The sequence below is a fragment of the Balaenoptera musculus genome, chromosome 20 (assembly GCF_009873245.2).
Source record: "Balaenoptera musculus isolate JJ_BM4_2016_0621 chromosome 20, mBalMus1.pri.v3, whole genome shotgun sequence".
NCBI lineage: Eukaryota > Metazoa > Chordata > Mammalia > Artiodactyla > Balaenopteridae > Balaenoptera > Balaenoptera musculus.
The window spans coordinates 52,526,393-52,547,961 of record NC_045804.1 but is presented as its reverse complement, the minus strand read 5'-3'; the positions used below and the strand labels follow the sequence as shown (position 1 = coordinate 52,547,961).

Genomic DNA, 21,569 nt, shown 5'->3' with positions numbered 1-21,569 from the left:
ACATGAGGGTTGAAAGCACAGAATGTGTATAAGGACCTAACCCAGGCGCTGGTGCTGAAGACCAAGGGCAGCTAAGATTGTCGTCAGTCTTACTGATACACAGCCTTGAAGGAGTCTAGTCAGGTGGGAACGAATGCATTCTCTTACCACGTCTGGAGCGCCCCCTTACCTGTCAACTGCCCAGTGATGGAGGGGCTGGCTGTCCTTGGGGGACAAGTAGCTGCAGGCCAGGGACAGCCCCACAACCCGGATGGAGAACAGTGACCCCAGGTTCTGCCAGGCCGAGAACAGAAAGCAGGTCATCACACATGTTGGTGCGAATCAGACGGTTAAGTGCAGAGAAGTTACTCAGAAAATGTAACATTTTGCTTAGAGTGTATTTTGAATATGCCCTTAATAATTATTCCAAATCCAGAGATATAAAGGCTTCAGTTTTTTTTAGAAGATATACCCTATACCTTTTAACATAGTGATCTAATACTGTGTAACACGTTAAATTCTCCAAAACAATGAACACGGTGATTTAAAATAACACAGGTTTAATTGGAGCAAATGTTGGCACAGTTAATGGGGAATTAAACCAATTCTGTTCATTAATTATTAACAGCTAATTTACTTTATTAAGATGATTATTATCGTCACCAGATTACCAAAATGAGGCAATTATCTAAAAGCAAGTTAGTGTACATTTTACGTCTCAAATGCTACATAAGTATTTATACATGTCGAAATAGGCTGCATAAAAGAAATACCACCTATGTTGTTATTCTAAGATGGACATTTTTTTCATATTTTAACTTTTCTGAAACTGAACTGAGCCTTAAACAGCCTTATTCACAATAGTCAACAGGTAGAAGCAACCAAGTATCCATCAACAGATGGATGGATAAACAAAATGTGGTATATATGCACAATGGAATATTACTCAGCCTTCAAAAGGAAGAAAATTCAGATGCATGCTACAACATGGATGGACCTTGAAAATATTTTGCTTAGTGAAATAAACCAGACACAGGAGGGCAAATATTGTATGATTCTGTTTATATGAGGTCCCTAGAGTAGCCAAATTCATAGAGACAGAAAGTAGAACGGAGGTTCTCACGGGCTAGGGGCTGGGGCAACAGGGAGTTATTATTTAATGGGTATAATTTTTGTGGGTATGGTGAAAAATCTGGGGAGTATAGTGGTGATGGTTATGCAGCATGATGAATATAATTAATGTACATTTGTAAACGGTTACAATACACATTACATACATTTTACCACAATGTCTAAAAAAAATAAAATCAATGGTCTCTTCAAGCAATGGAAATACAGTTCTTAAAATTGTCACTGATGACCTTGGCCACGACTAGAAAAAAATGAAATGTTCTTACAAACTCTGGCAAAGATAAGTGGCAGAAATCTCTACTTAAAAAACAATGATGAAATGTAGGTTGAATTCAGGCAGGAGAAGAGAGGGAAAACATTATAATTTAAAGAAACAGGAATAGGGCAAAGACAGTGTGACCCAAAACATACTCAGGGAGCTGTGAGCCGACTCCTGGACTGTGGCAGCTGACGGGGAGAGGAGCAATAAGTGTGACATTTGGGGAGTGTGGACGCCTCACTGGACTATACCTATACTCTAGCTGACCTGCCGCTTCAGCAAACACAAAACTGATGGCTGGAAGCAAGCTGACTTCAGGGGCTTGGATTCAGGGCTGGCCCTGCGAGGGTGTACTTCCCAAGGAGAAGTTAGTTAAATCTGGGGGGGAAGCTCTTTTTCCTGGCACCCCTAATGGAGTCTTGCTGTTTGGATGGCAACATAATAAGGCACCTACACTGCATGGAAGCAGCTCGCCCTGCCTGCCCACAACGAAAATTTACAAAGGAACCAGAAAAATTCCTACGCAATGATCAATCTCTTTTTTTCATAATTCATGCAAATTAATCCCATCCAGCAAATCGGTCATTTTTGTAAGAGACATTTTCCTGTCCTTTATTCTCGGCTAGGGAAATTCACTTTGGAACCTTCAATATATGTTCACTACTTTTAATCTCTTTGGTTCAATGTTGAGAAGGCTGACAGGATTCTTTCCAAATTATTACCAATTCTTTTCAAATTCTTTTCAAACGCTTCAAAATATAAAAGCTTTGGGAATTCCCTGGCGGTCAGCTGGTTAGGACTCGGCGCTTTCACCGCTGGGGCCAGGGTTCGATCCCTGGTCGGGGAACTAAGATGCCGCAAGCCAGGCAGAGCGGCCAAAACAACAACAACAACAAAAAACCAAAATATAAAAGCCTATGGGTTGGATGGGTGAGCTAGCCTGGGAGCCTCACAACCACTTAGAACACATTATTCTTACATAAAACCATGGGCATCCACATATTTGTCAATGTATCTGTGGACAAGCGTCCATAGCTGAGTTGGAGGTTGCCTGTATTAGACTTTTGCAGGCCCCACTGACTGCTTCATCGGTCTCTAAAATTGAAATGACTGGAGAGATGCAGAGGCAAAAGCACATGGGAGACCAGGGGGAGAATAAGAACAGCTGAGTTCAACGTCTGCATGAAAGCCGTTTCATCCACTCTCAACAGCCAGGAGCACAGGGTTTGGGGAAAGCTAAAGCTATTACTAGATATTCTGACCTACTTGGGGAGAAGTTCGAGTTTCTAATTTGGGCGCCATGGCAGATCTGCTGGGCAGTTCATGAAGCAAAAATCCTTTGGAGATAAAGATTTGGTACAAATGTAGAAAAGGTCTTAAGCAAACTGGTATTTGGTGTAAATCCCGAATCAAATGTACGGTTTTCCCGAAGCAGGAAGGCACGTGAATTACGAAGAACTATGCAGAAATCCCTCTGAAATGTTTGGTACATCCCCCAAATGAAAAGTTCTTACTTAGAGAGTAGTTGGGGGAAAACAAAATTCTGAGGCTACTGATGTGTCCCTAAACATGTCAAAGTCTTCTATGCCAAGCAGGCATCAGAACAGGTTCTGATAATATCGGGGCTGAAAGGAATGGTTTTAGAATTTGTTGTTTTTATTTGGAAACTACCAGTCTGAGAATAAATAAATGAGCAAGGCAAAAAGGTGTTTCCCCTTGAGTTTTTAACCTGTTTTTCGAAAACTGGACAAAATTGTTTTAATACCTAGGTTTTCATATTTGGACATAAATATCGATTTTAATTTTCCACAGAAGTTATACCTCAAGTCCCTTGAAGTTTTTGATCCAAATGTATAAGTTACAGTTTATTACAATAAGCTCCCATCCAGGAAGAACTATGGGAAGCCATAAATATACAAAACTGAGATGAATGATGTAAATCCCACTCTTTCTTCCAATGATGTTTTGAAAGATTTAACGAGCAAAAGCTCCGTCCATGAAAGGTATTTTGTAATGCCACAAAGAGAGAAACAGCACGGACCATAAAACGGTTATGTTCTTGCATATAAATCAAAGTTGTTTGATACGACAGTGTGAACACTGTCATTGACAGCAAATGCTTGTCTCTCCTGAGCTACCACTAGATTCCTACACCCCTCTCTCCACACCCCACCCCCCGACAACACACACACACACACACACACACACACACACACACACTGACCTGTACGGGAGCCTCGCTCTTCATGAGATAGCGGACCTTGCTGAGAATGCACTGACGGAGCTGGACCCATGAGATGGCTCTGTCTTCCCTCATCAGGAAAGGTGGCCCAAACCTGGAAATCCAAGGAAATGAGGTTATTTCGGCAAAAGAAAAACCAACAATACCCAACAGTCAAGAGCATTGGCTCTACTCACTGGCTTCTCTCAACTGGATAAGAGTTGAGCACAAAACACAATACAAAATTGCCCATCTGAGACCCTCGTTACGAATGGAGACATGGCAGTGTAAAGAGGTGGCTGGGAAACCCTCTTCCCCAGAGAAAGAGCAGACTAAGAGAACACAGGACCCAGAGGAAAGCCAGGCAGAGATAAGCCCAGTGGACACATCGATGGCTTTGTGTATCAGGAATATTCTCACAACTAGGAATGCTTTCCATATCCCGATCCCATGAGCACGCAGCAATGAGTGTGTGGTGCCCAGACTGCCGGCTGTCAATTCCAGCTCTGCCCTGGGTGCCTCTGGACAAACCACTGAACTCTGACTGCTCTCTGGCCCCACCTGCAAGGCTGTGTGAAGATCCAGTGGGGTAAGAATGTGCTACTGTTGAATTAACTTTGCTAAAATACAGCATAAATATGAGCTGGTGCACCTGGATGGGCAAGGGTACTGGGCATCAATTGTTGAATAGACAGGTGGGTTTATTTACCTTATCCTCTATTACTAGGCATTTGGGTTGTTTCCAATTTTTTATTTAAGCAGTGCTTGCTCATGGCAGGAACTACACACGTTCTTTTGCCTACGCCTTTGGGTGCACATGACTAATTGTTTCTTTGGGATAAAGTTCCAGAAGTGGAAAGAAGACCAAAGCTATTTATTTCCAACCTGCTCTCTAGAAAAGCCACACCAATTTCACCAATTTACCCGTGAAGCATGTGCCCCATTCTCTTGACACTTGCCCAGAATGAGTATTATCAATTTTTTTAAAGTTCTTTAATAGTCTGAAAGGTTAAGTATAGCATCTTGCTATTGCCATCAGAATTTCTTCTACTACTAATGAAGCTGAATATTTTAACCTATGCCTGTATCTCTTCTGTGAATTAATGTTCATCTCTGTGGCTCATTTTACTAAAAGAATATTATTTCTCTCCCTAATCTGAGAGCTAGGTTTTATGTGACGGATATGCATCTTTCAGCTGTCACATGTAAATATTTTTCTTCGTTTTGCTTTGCCTTTCAAATTTGCTTTTAGCTTAGCATTTTAAATGTATTTAAAACATTAGACTTTTCCTTGATAGCCTCCTGCCTTAGGTGTTAAAATAGCCCCCAACTCAAAGATATAAATATTCCCCTACATTACCTTCAAGTTATTTTATGGTTTCCTTTTCTGTAATTACCTCTCCAATCAATTTATACATGTGAATTTATGGCGGGAGTAAAAAAATTGATTATTTAAAATAAAAAGAAAGCAAAATATCAGTTAGCCCAGGCTTAGTATTAAATAATTCATTCACTCCTTACTAATATGAAATACACCATTTTTATCATATAACAAATACTGTAGTACACTTGACCTGTTCTGTGTCATTGATTTAAGTGTATATTCTTCTGCCTATATCACAATATTCTAATAATTAAAACTTTATTCTGTTTTACTAGAACAATCCCTCTTCCTTCTTTCTCCTGCCCCTAATATTTTCTGGCTACTCTTACGAGTTTGTTCTTCCAGATAAATTTTACAAACATTTTATCCATCTAAAATTTTTTCTTTGGAGTAATATCTTTTAAACATTTTATTTGCATTCTATAAGAAAACTATCTGGTTTTGTATATTTGTTATGCAACCAGTCACTTTCCTGAACTCTTTCATTAGTTCTAATTACTTTCAAGTTCTTGGTTTTCTGGATAGAAAATAATATTATTTGCAAATAGTGGTCATTTTACCTCCTCTTTCCAATAGCCAGTTTCTTTTTCCCTTGTCTTACTGCACTGCCTAGGCCTTACAACACAGTATAAAATAATGGTGAGAGCAAAAATCATTGTTCCTAAAACCAATAGGGAAACCTCCGATACTCAATTGTTAAGGACAATGTTAGCCATCTGCTTAAGGCAGTTATTTCTGATCCTCTTGATCAGGAAGTACGTTACTCCCTACTCCTTGCTGATCAACTTTGAGAATGGATATTTAATTTTTTTCAAATCAGAATTATTCTAGCGCAAATTCCAACTACATGTCGACACAACCCAGACATCATGTAAAAGAAGGATGAAGTTAAACATACCTGCTGGCCTGCTGCCCTGAGCCCACCAAATTACAGAAGAGGATTAGCACCGTGGTCTCACTGTGGACGGGCAGGGATAATCGCTGACCCTCGCGGACTGCCAAGTGTGGGGAGACGGGTAGACCAGATGGACGAGCTGAAGGGCGAGAATTACATTTGCGTTCTTAAAGGAGCTGCTGCGCTGGGTCAGAACCCTGGCTTCTAGCCCCTCTTCTCTTTGATCATCCATTAACCACCCTTGGGAGACACTGGAGGGCTTCAGGGGAAGTGATATTAAGGTTCATGGCACTTGTTCCATCAGGCACCTGGCATAAGATAATATACATGGTAGTGAATTTGCTGTTGTGGTCAGCCAATTTTAAAGTATAGGCAGGGATTTTAATTAATACTTTTCAAAGCCAATCTGAAAAATACACCAAAATGATTTTGGTTGCTTGTATGCTTTGATCAGAGAGCTGTAGAGTATCCGCTCTCTTAGAACACCAAAATTAAGGAGTACAGAGAGAAGGTAAGAATCTTTATGGTTGAGGAAGTAGAGGAATTGGACCATCCTCAATTTCCAATCAGCTCTGAAATTTTACTTTTAAGGCACAGATGTGTCCTGTGATTGAATTTGAAATGAGGGCTATTTCACTGAGTTATCACATAATCAGGGCCTGTCAATGTCCTGTTCCAGGCCCAGAGTCTCTCTGTTGACTCAGAGCAACTGCAGACACTTGGTTCCCACAGCCTGCCTGCCACCTAGGCTGGCCAAGGATATGGTCCAGGGCATAGGATTCATCTGGAGTATGAGTGTAACACTGGCACAAGGTCCTCTAAATATGAGCCTTACTGACTGGCTAATTGGACCAAAACGGATACTGACCTACAATGAAAGGCTGTCAGAAACTGACCATCTTTGCCTATCCGAAGTTTAGGAAAAGTTAACATAGGGAAGTGGGACTGTTAACAAAAAGTCATTTAATAATCTCTTTGGCCATCTACTGCTCCAGTTTGTAACAGTTTTACTTCAAGCACTGACCTTGAACCATAGGAGTCCTGAAGACAAAGATTACCCCAGCACCTGTTCTGAATAGTGGTTCTCAAAATGCGGTACCAGGACCAGCAGCATCGGCATCACCTGGGAACTTGCTAGACATGTAATTTCTCAGGCCCCACCCCTGGCCTACGGAGTCAAAAACATTGTGGGTAGGGCTCAGAAATCTGTTTAAACAAGACCTCCAGGTGACTCTGATACTAAGGTTTCAAGAACCCCTGTCTTAGTTGATTAATTTTTATAATCAACCATCTGTACAACAAATATCAGAGAAAATAAGCCTGATATTTCCAAGTACTAAAATTAAGTGTCGTATGCCTTAGCACCCAATGAGTATCCTCTCAAACCTATAACTCATAATATCCAAATAAAATTATGCAAAGCACTCTTGTACCTGAGAGCATCTCCTGGCCAGGTGATGGAGGGGCTTGGAAGGCATACACATTATCTCCCTCTGCAATAGTATTCAAGTCCTCTTCATCAAAGAAAGACCGCTGGAGTCCACTGGTTTGAAGTTCAACCAAGATCACCTGGAATAAGGAGGATCATTTTCCCTCTTGTTTCTCAAAGGGAACTTAACAAAGAAGCAGTCTAAAAGTGACTGATAGTCTGAAACCTCTCTTTTACCTTTTCCTTCTTCCTAAGTGGTTACTTATTTTTAGTAATAAAACACAGTAGGTGTAAGAATTAGATTGACCACAGACATCTCAACTGCAACAATAGAATATCAAAGTGCTGAAGGAAGAGTAGGGAGAAGAAAACTGAAAATCTAAAGTTTTATACCCAGCTAAACTATCGTGCAAAAATAAGCCTAAAATGAAGCCACTTCAGATAAGCAAAGTGAGAGTACTTATCACTAACAGAACTCCACTCAAAGAACTCTTAAATAGTATTGCCAACTTTTTGCATGTTGTATCATATGTGGAAAATATTTTCGTGGAACACTGAGGTGAGCAGAAGAAGCTAGTTTTGTAGTGGATGAGAGGAGTGACTGCCTTGAGGGTCCTGTCTTCCCAAGACTCAACTCTGTCCCCTCAAGGGCTGAAGGAACCAACAAGTCAGCACACATAACCCATTCAAGGCACACTGGCTGAGAAATTCTCTTGTAAAAGATACAAAAGATACATGTCAGGGTTAAAACAAAGAAACTGACCTCAGAAGGAAAACTTGAATTGAAAGAAGAAATGATAAAGCAAAGAAATGGTAAACATTGGTAAGTGTAAATACATATTGACTATATAAACCTCTAATGATAACAACTATTACTACTACTGTAACCTGTGAGAAAAGGGAAGAGGGATTCAAACACTGGATAACAACATCCATCTACAATAATATCTAAATCAAAAAGGTATAAGGGAAATTAAAGCATAAATTGTGTTGTTTGGGAAGATTAACATAAGACTCTGTTAGTTATGCATGTTGATATTTTAATGATAACCAGTAAGAGCATAGAAATATAACGTATATGTCCCAAACCAGAAGAGATGAAATAAAGAAAAATTGCTCCATCCAAAAGAAGCAGTAAAGGAGAGAAAAAAGAAACAAAAGAAAAGCAGGGTAAATAGAAAGCATAAAATAAGATGATATAAATAAATCCAAACTTGTCCATGATCACTGATGGAATAAACTTGCCAGTTAAAACAAAATATCACAATAGAGTTTTAGTTCCAATCAAAATGCCCACCTGTGGACTTTGGAATCCCAAGTGACTCCTGTCTCCCTGAACAAACACATCATGCCTTTTATTTATTTATTTATTTATTTATTTATAAGTCTTTTTTTTTTTTAATTTAGTTTTGGCTGTGTTGGGTCTTCATTGCTGTGCGTGGGCTTTCTCTAGTTGCGGCGAGCGGGGGCTACTCTTTGCTGTGGTGTGCGGGCTTCTCATTGTGGTGGCTTCTCTTATTGCGGAGCATGGGCTCTAGACACATGGGCTTCAGTAGTTGTGGCACGCAGGCTCAGCAGTTGTGGCTCGGGGGTTTTGGAGCACAGTCTCAGTAGCTGTGGCACCCGGGCTTAGCTGCTCCGTGGCATGTGGGATCTTCCTGGACCAGGGCTCAAACCCATGTCCCGTGCATTGGCAGGCAGACTCTTAACCACTGCACCACCAGGGAAGTCCCCATCATGCCTTTTAAATTCCTGACAGTCCTTTTAATCTCTTAAAGTTTCAAACTCTACCTCTCTTAGACTTCCCCCCATTTTGATCTTTTATTACTGCTCTTTTTTCCCCCAAGACTCTCTCTCACCCACTGTCCTACTCTCTCCCTCACTATAGATTCCCATATAGCACTTTGGGTTTATAAAGCAAGATACACACATTTTTTTCCCCAGTTGAGATCCTCATTAAAATGATGAGAGAGGTCAGAGGGATTAACTGGGTGGGGGCAGGAAGGAGTCCACCGGGGTGATGGAAAGCCTCAATAATCATGGTGGTTACACGTATGTGCACGCATGTAAAAATTCAACAAGTTATAACCCTAAGACATGGACACTTTCTTGTACCTATGTTATTCCTTAACAAAAAGGTTAAAAATACTCTTTAATTAGAAAACAATCCCACGAGGTCACCAGGGAAGTGTAAAATCTCCATTTTACAGTTAAAGAAACAGAGGACCAATTACTTTGTCCAAGGTCAGAAAACTAGAAGGGACTGAATCACCATTAGAACCCCACTGCGAGCCCTCTTCATCATACTGCATTGCTTTTCACCACTATCACTTCTACCCTGTCCTTTCATGGGGGTTCCTGTTAGGAGTCTGCCCTCCAAAGTCAAGTGAATCCAAACTCTTTACCAAGACGCTCAAAAAGAAAAAAAAAAAAAAAAATTGGAGCACATCCATCCCACTCTCCTCCAAACTGCCTCTCTCATGTACACACCACAAGTTCCTTCAGTAGTTAGTTCCTTATAGTTCATGTATTGTCCCTTCAGTCTCCTGGCTTATATTCTCGGGAGTGAAAGTATAGAATAGTGGTTGTGAAATCAAACCATCTGCGTTTGATTTCAAATCCTGGCGCAGCCACTTACCAGCTGTGTGACCTTGGGCAAGTCACTCAACTTCTCAGTGCCTGCTTGCTAACATGAGGATAACTGTAATATCTACCTCACAGGATGGTGGTGAGGAGTAAATGAGCTATAAAGTTCATAGAACGGTACTCAGCACTTCGTAAGCTCTACTGAGAGTCAGCTATTGTTGAAATGATGATGATCATAATCATCGTCACTTTCTTGGAAGACAAAGGTGGTATCCTTTTCCGGTTGTTCTGTGAAAATGCAGGGAGAGTTCAAGGACCCGTCACCACAGACACCAGGGACTGTTAATCAAACAGAAACTCATGAGTCACTCAGGAGTCACCGGGAGCCAGAAATTAACCTAAACACCCTAGACAGCCGGCCCAGGTAGCATTCATCATCCCATCACCAGGCCCCATCACACCTCATCCACAGGGATGCCACCTTCCTCTGCAACCATCTTCCTCAGGGCTGCCACAGTGCTGAGGATTGGCACGGCCAGGCCAACCCGCAGGAACTGCTGACTCTTAGAGGGGAAGACCAAGGTGACGCTCAAGAATCTGGAAAATAGGAAGGAGGCCACATCCTTAAAGGACTGACATGGATTGTTGCCACCATCACTGATAATGGATCAAGTTCAGCGCTTAGGCAAATCTCTGCTTCCTGGTTGGGTCATTGCCCTTTAGGTATGCTGTCACCAGGTGGCAGTGGAGAGGCAAATCTCCAAGGGTCTCAGCTGAGTGTACTTTTCCAGCAAGTTAAAAATAAAAGATATTTGATTAAGAATCACAATACAGACCTTCCTCAACTTATGATGGGATTACATCCCGATAAACCCATTCATTGTAAATTGAAACTATCTTAAATCGAAAATACATTTAATAAAACTAAACTACCGAACATCACAGCTTAGCCCCGCCTACCTTGAACGTGCTCAGAACACTTACATTCGCCTACAGTTGGGCCAAATCATCTAACACAAAGCTTCCGTGCTAATAAAGCGTTGAATCGCTCATGTAATTTACTGAATACTTTACGGAAAGTGAAAAACAGGGATTTTAAGTGTATCGGTTGTTTACCCTCGTGATCACCAGGCTGGACCGGGAGCTGCGGTGATCCCCTGCCCAGCCTCACAAGAGAGGACCATGCCTCATACTGCTCATCTGGGAAAAGATCAAAATTCAAAACGTGAAGCACCGTTTCTACTGAATGCGCATCACTTTCGTACCATTGTAAAGTCAAAATATTGTATACCAAACCATCACGATGTCAGGGACCATCTGTACAGATCTATATAGTCTCAAGGTTCTGTTTGTGAAATAGATCATCTTAAGCAAAAAGAAACTTCGAAGTCTGAGAAGTAGAGCAATCAAGCTTCTTCTTCCAGGACAACTCAACACTGTTGGTGAGGCTCTCCTTTCCTCCTGAAGTTCTCCCTTGGTGATGGGGTACAGCCCTTCTGCCCCCCAACCTCTCTGGACTCTCTCTGGTTCTACTTCCTACTACCCCCAGCAGCACACCAGGGCTCACCCCTCCAGCTCCTGTTTCCCCTGCTCTATACTGCAGTAATTATCGAATTCATACAACTAATTAGCAGAACTGGGACTTGAACCCAGGCAGTCTGGCCCCAGAGTCAGTGGTCCTAACCACTGTGCTATGCTGCATCAGGCCAGGTATCACAGCTCATATCTATCAGTAGCCATCATCTGATGATAGGATAAGCCAGTGTTATATTTGTGGCATAGACAATCAGCAGCACAGGAATTCAGACCAGAAAGGGGGATTAAGTTGCCAGGAAAGGCTTTACAAAGCCGTCATGTCTTCACTGCATCCTAAAGATAGAGGATGTCAACAGACAGAGGGCAAGAGAAATGGTTTTTACAAAGATGAGGAACCCAGGGAAGAAATGCCGCCTTCCATGACAGTGAAGGCGCCCCATATAGTTTGCTAAAATTCCATGAGACTGACACTGGCCATTGCCTTAACAGTCACTGCTAAGCCCTGGACTTCTGGGACGCTTGCGCTACGTGCTTCTTACTTTTGCAGCGACCACACCTCGTACCTAACCCTGCCTCCTCTTTTCTTTTTTTTCCTCATATCTCCCAACAACCCTTTTCCTTTTTCTTTGCTCCTTAAATAAACCTTTTCCTACACCCTCACTAAGAGGAAAAAGGATTTGGAAATAAAGCAGGGGAAAGCAGAGGGTGACAGATTTTCTCCAGTTCGCCCCTGTCTGATTGAGTGGTACCAACTGGCCGGTGCCGGCTTCTGAATGGGCCAAAGATGTAAGCCTGGCAACAGGGCTGATAAACAAAAGCATGTTTATAATTCCTTCTTCGGCTAAAGAAGGGACTCTGTAACCTTTCACGTTAATTGTCCCATTCAATCGTTGAATGTCCCCAAGCTGCCAGGCTTGGCAGAGAAGCAAAAGAGAAAATGCAGCTGCAAGCCCAAAAGATTCCCAAGGATGGAAGTCAAGTTCACGGGCATGATGCTCACGTACCTCGTCTGTCGCAATGGGATAGGCAGTGACACACACAGGAAAGGATCGAAGGTGTTGCTCTGTTTCAGGCAGTGGGGACAGGTCAAGGAAGATCTGTGAGGGTGGAGGGTACACATTAAAGTTTAATCACACTGAACAGTTTGGCAGTTCCTCAAAAAGTTAATTAGAGAGCCACCATGGCAATTCCACTCCGAGATCTATACCAGAAAGAATTGAAAACAGCTATTCAAATCCTTGTACACAGAGGTTCATGGCAGCATTATTCACAATAGTTAAAGGGTGGATACCACTCAAGTGTCCATCAATGGGTAAAACGGGTAAACAAAATGTGTTATAGACACATAATGATTATTATTCAGCCACGAGGTCCTGACACTTGTTACATGAATGAACCTTGAAAACATCATGTGAGTAAAAGAAGCCAGGCACCAAAGGCCACATATTTATGATTCCAATTATATGAAATATCCAGAATGGGTAAAGCCATAGGGACAGAAAGCAGATTGGCGGTTGCCAGGTGCTAAGAGGGAGGCCTGGGGAGTGACTGCTTCATGGGTACCAGGTTTTCTTTTGGGGGTGACGAAAATGGTTTGGAACGAGAAAAAAGTGGTGGTTGCACACCATGGTGGGTGTACATTCTGCTGAATTGCACACTTAACATGGTTAATTTTATGTTATGTGACTCATCTCAATTTCTTAGAAAGGATAAAGTTTAGTCACATGTATGAGTGCGCTGAGTATGGGAAGGGATGCTGTAACCCCTCCAAATAGAAAGATGCTGTGCCAGCTTTCAAGCTCAAAGGTCTCAGCCTCACTGGGCCCCAGAATCACATAGGGTGCTGTTTTCAAATGCAGATGTCCAGGCCCCACTCCTCGAGATTCTGTTTCAAGGGAAGCAGGGAGAGACAGGCACAGTCATCAGAATTTTAAAAGCTCCCCAGGTGACTCTAGTGTTCAGCCAGGCGGAGAACCACTGATGCAATCCACCTGCCTTACTGTACGGCTAAAGGAAACAAAGCTCAGAAAACAGCAGCTAGTAGTAACAGCTAATGGTGAAAGAATTTACTAAAAACTGGGCATTGTGTATGGATTAACCCTTGCCCTAGCCATAGTAACCAGGATGATCCCCATTTTACAGAAGAAAAAACTGAAACACAGAGAGGTTAAGTCACTTGCCCAAGGACACACAGCTCTTTTTTTTTTTTGATGATTTAACTTTTTTTTTTTTTAAAGAAAGTACTTGAACTGCGTTTTTTTATTTTTTTAATTTACTTTTATTTATTTATTTATTTATTTATGGTTGTGTTGGGTCTTCGTTTCTGTGCGAGGGCTTTCTCTAGTTGTGGCAAGTGGGGGCCACTCTTCATCGCAGTGCGCGGGCCTCTCACTATCGCGGCCTCTCTTGTTGCGGAGCACAGGCTCCAGACGCGCAGGCTCAGTAATTGTGGCTCACGGGCCTAGTTGCTCCGCGGCATGTGGGATCTTCCCAGACCAGGGCTCGAACCCGTGTCCCCTGCATTGGCAGGCAGATTCTCAACCACTGCACCACCAGGGAAGCCCCACATAGCTCTTAAGTGGCAGAACTGGCTCAGGTTCCAGAGCCCATGACCATCATCATTTCTTCAGAGTCGTTAGTACAAGTAGATCCACATAGTTTATTTATATTCTTTAAGCTCTTTGAAATTTAACACTCCCATATTTAGCATGTATCTCTGAGAGGGAAAGTCAAGTTTTATATTCCACCCGGGTGCTCTTATTTTATTTCCTTCATCATATAATGCTCCATATTCTTCCAAGATATAAGGGGTTTCTGGATGCTACATTCCTTCTCCTAAAATCTACGTGAATTTCCTTGGGAATAGGGGAAAATACTCCGCCGCAGGCCCTGCTCTCAGCACTGGACAGCCCTAGGGTAAGTCAGCAAGGAAACCGGAGCTGGGATCAGAATCAGGTTTCCTGAATCTCGACAGAAAGCACCAGTCCTGCTGGATTGGTTTTCCATTGAGCAGACAAAATAGAAAAAGCCAGGGCCCAGCAAGAACCCCTGAGGTTTTCAGGGTGTTGTCCCAGGCGACCCTAAGTGCTCTGCTCATAGCAAGAAGGCTTTCCTGGATACAAGTTAATAGAATGCCAACCATGATTTTAGAAAACAGACCGGAGTACAGACCGGAGTATTTAATGTTCAATCACTCTCTGGTAAATTTCCCTCTGGGAAAACCATAGCAATATTTTGGTAAAGAGAATGCATCAGACATCAAGCTCCAACTAGCAGGGGGACCCGCCATTTGTGGGGGCCCCTCTGCCACCCCAGCTTCTCTCCCTCCCTTCTCCTCCCCTCACCCATCACGTACCGTGACGTAACACAGGCCTGAAACATGTATTTTTGTCCTTGGGAAATTTCCAAATCCCTGTTTCATATTTAAGCGAACAAATGAGAAGGAATATTTTACTTTGACTTATTCATTTTTTCTTTAAAGCTACTAAAACTAAGCGAGGCTGCATTTTTCTTGCAGCTACATCATAGTCAACTGATTCAGGGATATGGCCTTTAGATTAAGCCATGAATCTCTGGCAGGGAGCAAGAGATGTGTAGTTTGGCGAAATCACAGAACGGCCTAATTTTGTATTTAAAGAATGGGGAAAATATATTGTTTTCATAATAAACCACAGAGAGGACATGAAATGCACCTGTTCCTCAAAGGATGAGAAATGAGGATAGTGAGTGCGACCAACAGATCAGGGGGAAGGACAGTGTCACTTTCACAGAAAACTCCAGATGTTTCCAGGCTCCAACTACACCTCAGATGTGGCCTGGGGGTCCTTTCGTCCTTGCCATCTCCCCCAGAGCTTCACGGCCCTGTCCTACTATCTCCCAGGTACTCACAGAGGAAAGAAACAGGAAATCACCCCAATGCCCTTCAATGTTCACTTGCCCATCTCCCTAAGCTATTCATCCTCCTTGTCAAATTGCTTCTGTTCCAAAGCCAGCCTCTCACCTGCTGCTGAAACTCAGAACTGTTCTTTGCTCTCTACTGGTTACAAATGTCCCGAAATGGCACTGCTTGTTTCACATTCTGGCCTCTCACTGCTGCTGAATATACGTCTGACACCTCCAACCTGGCCAGCTTCACCTGCTTGCTGGCTGGCGAGACGGATGTCCAAGCCGGCAAGGTAATTATGATGACGCACAAGCAAAATGTCACCTCTCCGGGCTTCCCTGGTGGTGCAATGGTTGAGAATCCGCCTGCTAATGCAGGGGACACGGGTTCGAGCCCTGGTCTGGGAAGATCCCACATGCCGCGGAGCAACTGGGCCCGTGAGCCACAACTACTGAGCCTGAGCGTCTGGAGCCTGTGCTCCGCAACAAGAGAGGCCGCGATGGTGAGGCCCGCACACCGCGATGAGGAGTGGCCCCCGCTCGCCACAACTAGAGAAAGCCCTCGCACAGAAACGAAGACCCAACACAGCCAAAAATAAATAAATAAATATATTAAAAAAAAAAAAAAAGTCACCTCTCCAAGATCTGTTCTGAGGAAGCCTTCCAAAACATACTCTGCCTAAAAGGGAATGCTGCTGGTAACGGGGACCAGATTAGGCTTTCTGTGAATAAAAGCTATGAATGCTGTGAAGAGACGAACACACACACACACACACACACACACACACACACACAAACACACAATCCCACCTCTAGCCCAAACTCCAACGTTGCAACAATCCTTGGCTATTAAACTTGCAGATGTTTTCAGGCTGTGGTAATAATCATACAGAATAACGAATTATTTGTCCTCTAGTTTAGAACCTCTAGTTTAGAACCTCCAGCACCCCAGTACTATTCTTCCTTCTCTCCTCCAGCCAAAGGCAAAAACTCAGCCCCCTAAAAAGGAGGACAAGGGAGACGGAGGGAGAATCTCAGTGAACAGGGATCTCTGAATTAACCCATAATAACATTTCCAGCTTTCAATTACATAAAGGCCGATGCCAGGGCGGCCCTCCATCCCAGGCAACCTCCCCCCAGGAAAAGAGGCTGAAGAGGGTCCAGAACAGCAAGTACCACCCTCAGGGGCCCCAGTGTGGAGCTGGGTGGTGCCCACCGACAGCTACAGAAAATCACTTTTCAGACCTCAAAAGTCCTAGCCTAGATGGACGTCTCTAACTATATTTTTTCTTAACTCTGGACCAGCAGGCAGAAAGCAGCTATTTTTAGCTGTCACCAGTCTTTTTTTCCAGCATGAATATCTTGCTTCTTACTCATCATTCTATAGTAATCGACAAAGGGTCCTTGCGGTCCTCAGTCTCAGATCAGCTCAAATGTCTCTTCTTCACGAATCCTCCCCTGACTCACCTTACGCCTTATGATACTGTGATTTATAATAAGAAATACATATTTGGTCTCCAACAGTTGTTCCAGGCACAAAGCTCCTACAGCTTTTGGAATTTCCTAAGTGATAAGAGCAAGAATGAAGGTAAAAGGAGCATCTTTGCTATTCATAACAAACCCCATCCCACCACACCTGAGTTTATGCTAATGAGGTGATATCTGGAAAGCCCCCAGAGAAAACCACAGGAGGGGGGCTGGTTGCCAGAGGGACCAAGCATGGGATTAGAGGGCTAGGACTTTGGGCTCCACCCCTACCTCCTGGGAAAAAAAGAAGGGGGTCAGAGGTTGAGTTAACCACGTATGGCCAATAATTGGATCAATCATGCCTACATAATGTTGCTTCCATAAAAACCCCAGCAGAAGCGGCTGGGAGAGCTTCCAGGTTGGTGACCGTGGGGAGGTGCTGGGAGGGTGGTGCACCCAGGGAGGGGTGTGGAACCTCGCCCTTCCCCCAGCACCTTGCTCTATGAATCTCCCATCTGGCTGTTCCTGAGTTATAGCCTTTCCAAATCAACTGGTAATCTGGTAAGTAAACGGTTTTCCTGAGTTCTGTGAGCCACTCTAGGAAATCATTGAACCTGAGGAGGGGGCCGTGGAAACCTCCAATATATAGCCAGTCGGTCAGCAGCACAGGTGAGGACCCGGGACTTGCAATTGGTGTCCGGTGGGGAGGCAGTCCGGTGGGACTGAGCCCTTACCCTGCGGGGTCCGTGCCCGCTCTAAGTAGGTAGTGCCAGAATTGAGTTACATTGTAGGACACTCAGTTGGCGTCCAGAGAGAATCGCAGAATTGCTTGGTGTGGGAAAAACACCCACACATCTGGGGTCAGAAGGATTGTGAGTGTGGAAGTAGTCAAGAGTAACGCAAAGGGAAACAGTTTTTTTCCTCTTTCACATCCATAACATGCACTTCAAAGCTCCCTCCATTTTTCCTTCAAAGCACATGCCAGTTATACAACTATGTAAAAACCCAGGAGTTAGGGCTTCCCTGGTGGCGCAGTGGTTGAGAATCTGCCTGCCAATGCAGGGGACACGGGTTCGAGCCCTGGTCTGGGAAGATCCCACATGCCGCGGAGCAACTAGGCCCGTGAGCCACAATTGCTGAGCCTGCGCGTCTGGAGCCTGTGCTCCACAACGGGAGAGGCCGCGATAGTGAGAGGCCCGCGCACTGCGATGAAGAGTGGCCCCCGCTCACCGCAACTAGAGAAAGCCCTCGCACAGAAACGAAGACCCAACACAGCCATAAATAAATAAATTAAAAAAAAAAAACAAAAAAAACCCAGGAGTCACCGTAGATGCTCATTGTTTCCTTGGTCCCTCCGACCCTCACCCTTAAACCTGCTGGCAAGTCCTGTTGACTCTGTTCCCCACCAGCCCACTTGCCTCCATCTCCATCACCACCTCGTGGTCCAGCCACCACCATTCTCCCACTGAGAGGAGAGCACATCAGCGGCTGTTCCAGCTCCCAGTCCTGCCTCCCTCCATCACCAAAACAACCAGCCAGTTTCTTTCTTTTTTCTTCTTTTTTGTTTTGGCCACACCGCAGGGCATGTGGGATCAGATCCCCGACCAGGGATTGTCCCTGTGCCACCTACAGTGGAAGTGCGGAGTCTTAACCACTGGACTGCCAGGGAAGTCCCCACCAGCCAATTGCTGAGATGGAAAATTAGACCACACCCTGCCTTAAACTTTGCAGTGGTTTCCTCTGCCCCGTAGGCTACAACCCACACTGCCAGGTGCGCGCCCATCTGTCCAGCCTCACCTCCCACCCCTCACTACTTGGTGGCCCTCTGTTCCTTGAACTTGCCTGGATCATTCCCACCCCAGACCCTTTGCTGCTTTTCCTGCCTGGAATACCCTGTCCCCAAGTATTTCAACGGCTGGCTCTTTGTCACTCAGTTCTCAGCTCCAATGTCCCCTCTGCAAAGAAGCCTGGCCTGAACACCTTATCTAAGGTTAGCTGCCTACCCCGCCTCCCAGATGACACTCATCATCATCGCAAATTGTTTGTTGCGCGTGTATTATGTGTGTTATTATCTAACACCTCCCCCAGGAGAATGTGAGCTCCTTGAGAACAGAGGCTGACTCCTTTCACAGCTCAATTCCCAGTGCCTAGAAGAGGACCTGGCACGTAGTAGGCATGGATTAAATAACCAGAGAATAAAGGGATCTGTTTGGTTAGTATTTCTCTCTTGTGGGCAAGGAGTTACACTCTTCGTTGTAGCCACTGGACCAAGCGCAATATCAGATGCTTAAGGATGTGCAAGAAGGAAAAAAGGGGGTTCCCTGGTGGCGCAGTGGTTGAGAACCTGCCTGCCAATTCAGGGGACACGGGTTCGAGCCCTGGTCTGGAAGGATCCCACATGCTGCGGAGCAACTAGGCCCGTGAGCCACAATTACTGAGCCTGCGCCTCTGGAGCCTGTGCTCCGCAACAAGAGAGGCCGCGATAGTGAGAGGCCCGCGCACCGCGATGAAGAGTGGCCCCCGCTCGTCGCAACTAGAGAAAGCCCTCGCACGGAAACGAAGACCCAACACAGCCATAAATAAATAAAATTAAAAAAAAAAAAAGAAGGAAAAGAGGATGTGTGGACAAGAAGGGAAGAAGGTAGGGAGAATGAGTGAGTAGAGAAGGGAGGCAGATCTATGGTACGGGGACACAGAGGAGGGGCACCTGAAGGCAATCACGGTGACCCTTCCCCAAGCTCTAACACGCCCTTGCCTTATGCCTCCCCCTCCCTCCTTCTAGATTTTCTTCTCTCCTCCTCTATTCTTCTTTTCCTCTGCCTCCTTATTTTGCTTTCAAGCAGCCTCTGCTTTGAGTACCTGGAGATAAGACAGATGCCCTGCAAGCAGCTTTCATGGCTAAAAGGTTAGTTAGTAGACATGAAATCTAGGTTTCCTCCATGTAAATCTCATAGTGCATCACCACTTCTCTTAGGAAATCAGTGGGCATTTCTTCACGGACAACAATGAGACCGGGGCTCATGTAGAAGAGATGTGAATCACCCAGTGTGGTAAGCAAGCAAGGGCAGGAGGGGGTGCCCCAGGGTCATTGTGGCTGCCATGCAAGGTCGTTTGAGGTCCTTCTCCCCAGTGGGGCAGGGTGAGGGAACTTCTCAAGTGCTATGCATTTTCTGTTCCAGTGGGAAAGCAGCTTTGGCATTCTTCCAAAGTGTTTCCGAAACTACTTGCTCTTCCTAAATAAATAATCACCTCAAAGACAGTGATCACATCCAAATTATATTATGGACGGTCAATGAATATAACCTAAATCCTAAATTAGCACAGTTTCTGGGCAATTTTAAGTCATCTTCTCCTTTCTAAATACAAAGAATACAAATCTCCCAAAAGTATGGAAGTAAATGGATGTAAGTGAATTCTAGAAGGCTGAATAATCGTTACTTTGTTTGAAGTAAATAAGAGATAAAAAACCAACAGGAGGCTTATGAAAAAGACAACAGGGCAAAGGAAAGAGAAGAGCATCCAGCAGACTCAGAGAAAAGCCCACCTTTGAAAGTGATTTAATGCAACACCCAAAAGAAAAATGCAAAAAAATGTTCTGGTATCCATAATGGAGAACAGGAAGGCAAAGCTTTTGTGCATGAAGTAACAGCAGAACCTCACAGGGAAAGAACAAGGTCAGATGGAAAAGCCACCCAAGAGGAAGAAGTACAGAGAAGCAGAAATAGGACTCGTGCTTCAGAGATTTATCAAGGTCGAATCCTGGTTCTGCCATTTACTATGTGTCCTCGTGAAATGCCCGACCCCAGATTGTACCTCATCTCCTTGGGCTCTTGTAAGTTAAATCACAAAATATCTGGGTGAACATATATGTAACCAGTGGCTTCCCCTCAATCTTCATCACTGTGCTCATTCCCACCTCGAAGCGGGTGTCACTCTTATTGAATATGTTCCCACCCTTTCAACCCTATTCATCCTGCAGAGCCCGTGGAAAGGCATACCTCCTCCAAGAAGCTCCAGGGGTTAGTGCTTTCACTACAACATTGTCATTCTTGAAAATATTCTGCCTTATGTGAATCTCTGAACTGTCATATATAAAAGCCCAAAGAGAACATATACTTTCTGAAGTCAGAGTCTATATAATTATATATCTTTTATATCCTCCATTATGCTGGGAAATCTTGAACTCGAAATAATGTGTGAAACTCGGCTCTCTGGCAATAAAGAACAAACCAGAAAGATCTCATCCACTTCTCAATGATGGCCTGCTGGGGAGATCCTGGCCTCCACATTCATACTCTGGAGAACCACGCTTGCATCACCCCTCCTTCAAGGGGGGGGATGGAAGGCCCAGGAGACAGCAAGAAAGAAAAGAAATACTGAGGGGGCTTCTCTGGTGGTGCAGTGGTTAAGAATCGGCCTGCCAATGCAGGGGACACGGGTTCGAGCCACGGTCCGGGAATATCCCACATGCCGCGGAGCAGCTAAGCCCACGCGCCACAACTACTGAGCCTGCGCGCTAGAGCCTGCGAGCCACAACTACTGAGCCCACGTGCCACAACTACTGAAGCCCATGCGCCTAGAGCCTGTGCTCCGCAACAAGAGAAGCCGCCACAATGAGAAGCCCACGCACCGCAGCAAAGAGTTGCCCCCGCTCACCACAACTAGAGAAAGCCGGCGTGCGGCAACAAAGACCCAACGCAGCCAAAAATAAAATAAAAACCACAAAAAACTGAAATACTGAGGGTCAGAGACAATAGAAGTTAGTGGTTAATTGAGATTTATAATGGGAGAGAGAAGGGT

The 21,569-nt window shown here is 44.3% G+C and overlaps 1 protein-coding gene across 2 annotated transcripts in view; it reads right to left on the bottom strand.

Annotated features, from left to right (window-relative positions):
- Positions 1-21,569, bottom strand: part of USP43 (ubiquitin specific peptidase 43) — a 61,865-nt gene that overhangs the window by 20,260 nt on the left and 20,036 nt on the right. For both annotated transcript variants that reach the window (XM_036835441.1, XM_036835442.1), the window contains exons 4-9: positions 12,425-12,517; positions 10,346-10,481; positions 7,303-7,438; positions 5,873-6,008; positions 3,594-3,705; positions 170-273 (exon numbers count right to left, since the gene is read on the bottom strand). In XM_036835441.1, coding sequence (XP_036691336.1) covers positions 170-273; positions 3,594-3,705; positions 5,873-6,008; positions 7,303-7,438; positions 10,346-10,481; positions 12,425-12,517 — 717 coding nt within the window. The remainder of the gene's footprint in view (positions 1-169; positions 274-3,593; positions 3,706-5,872; positions 6,009-7,302; positions 7,439-10,345; positions 10,482-12,424; positions 12,518-21,569) is intronic.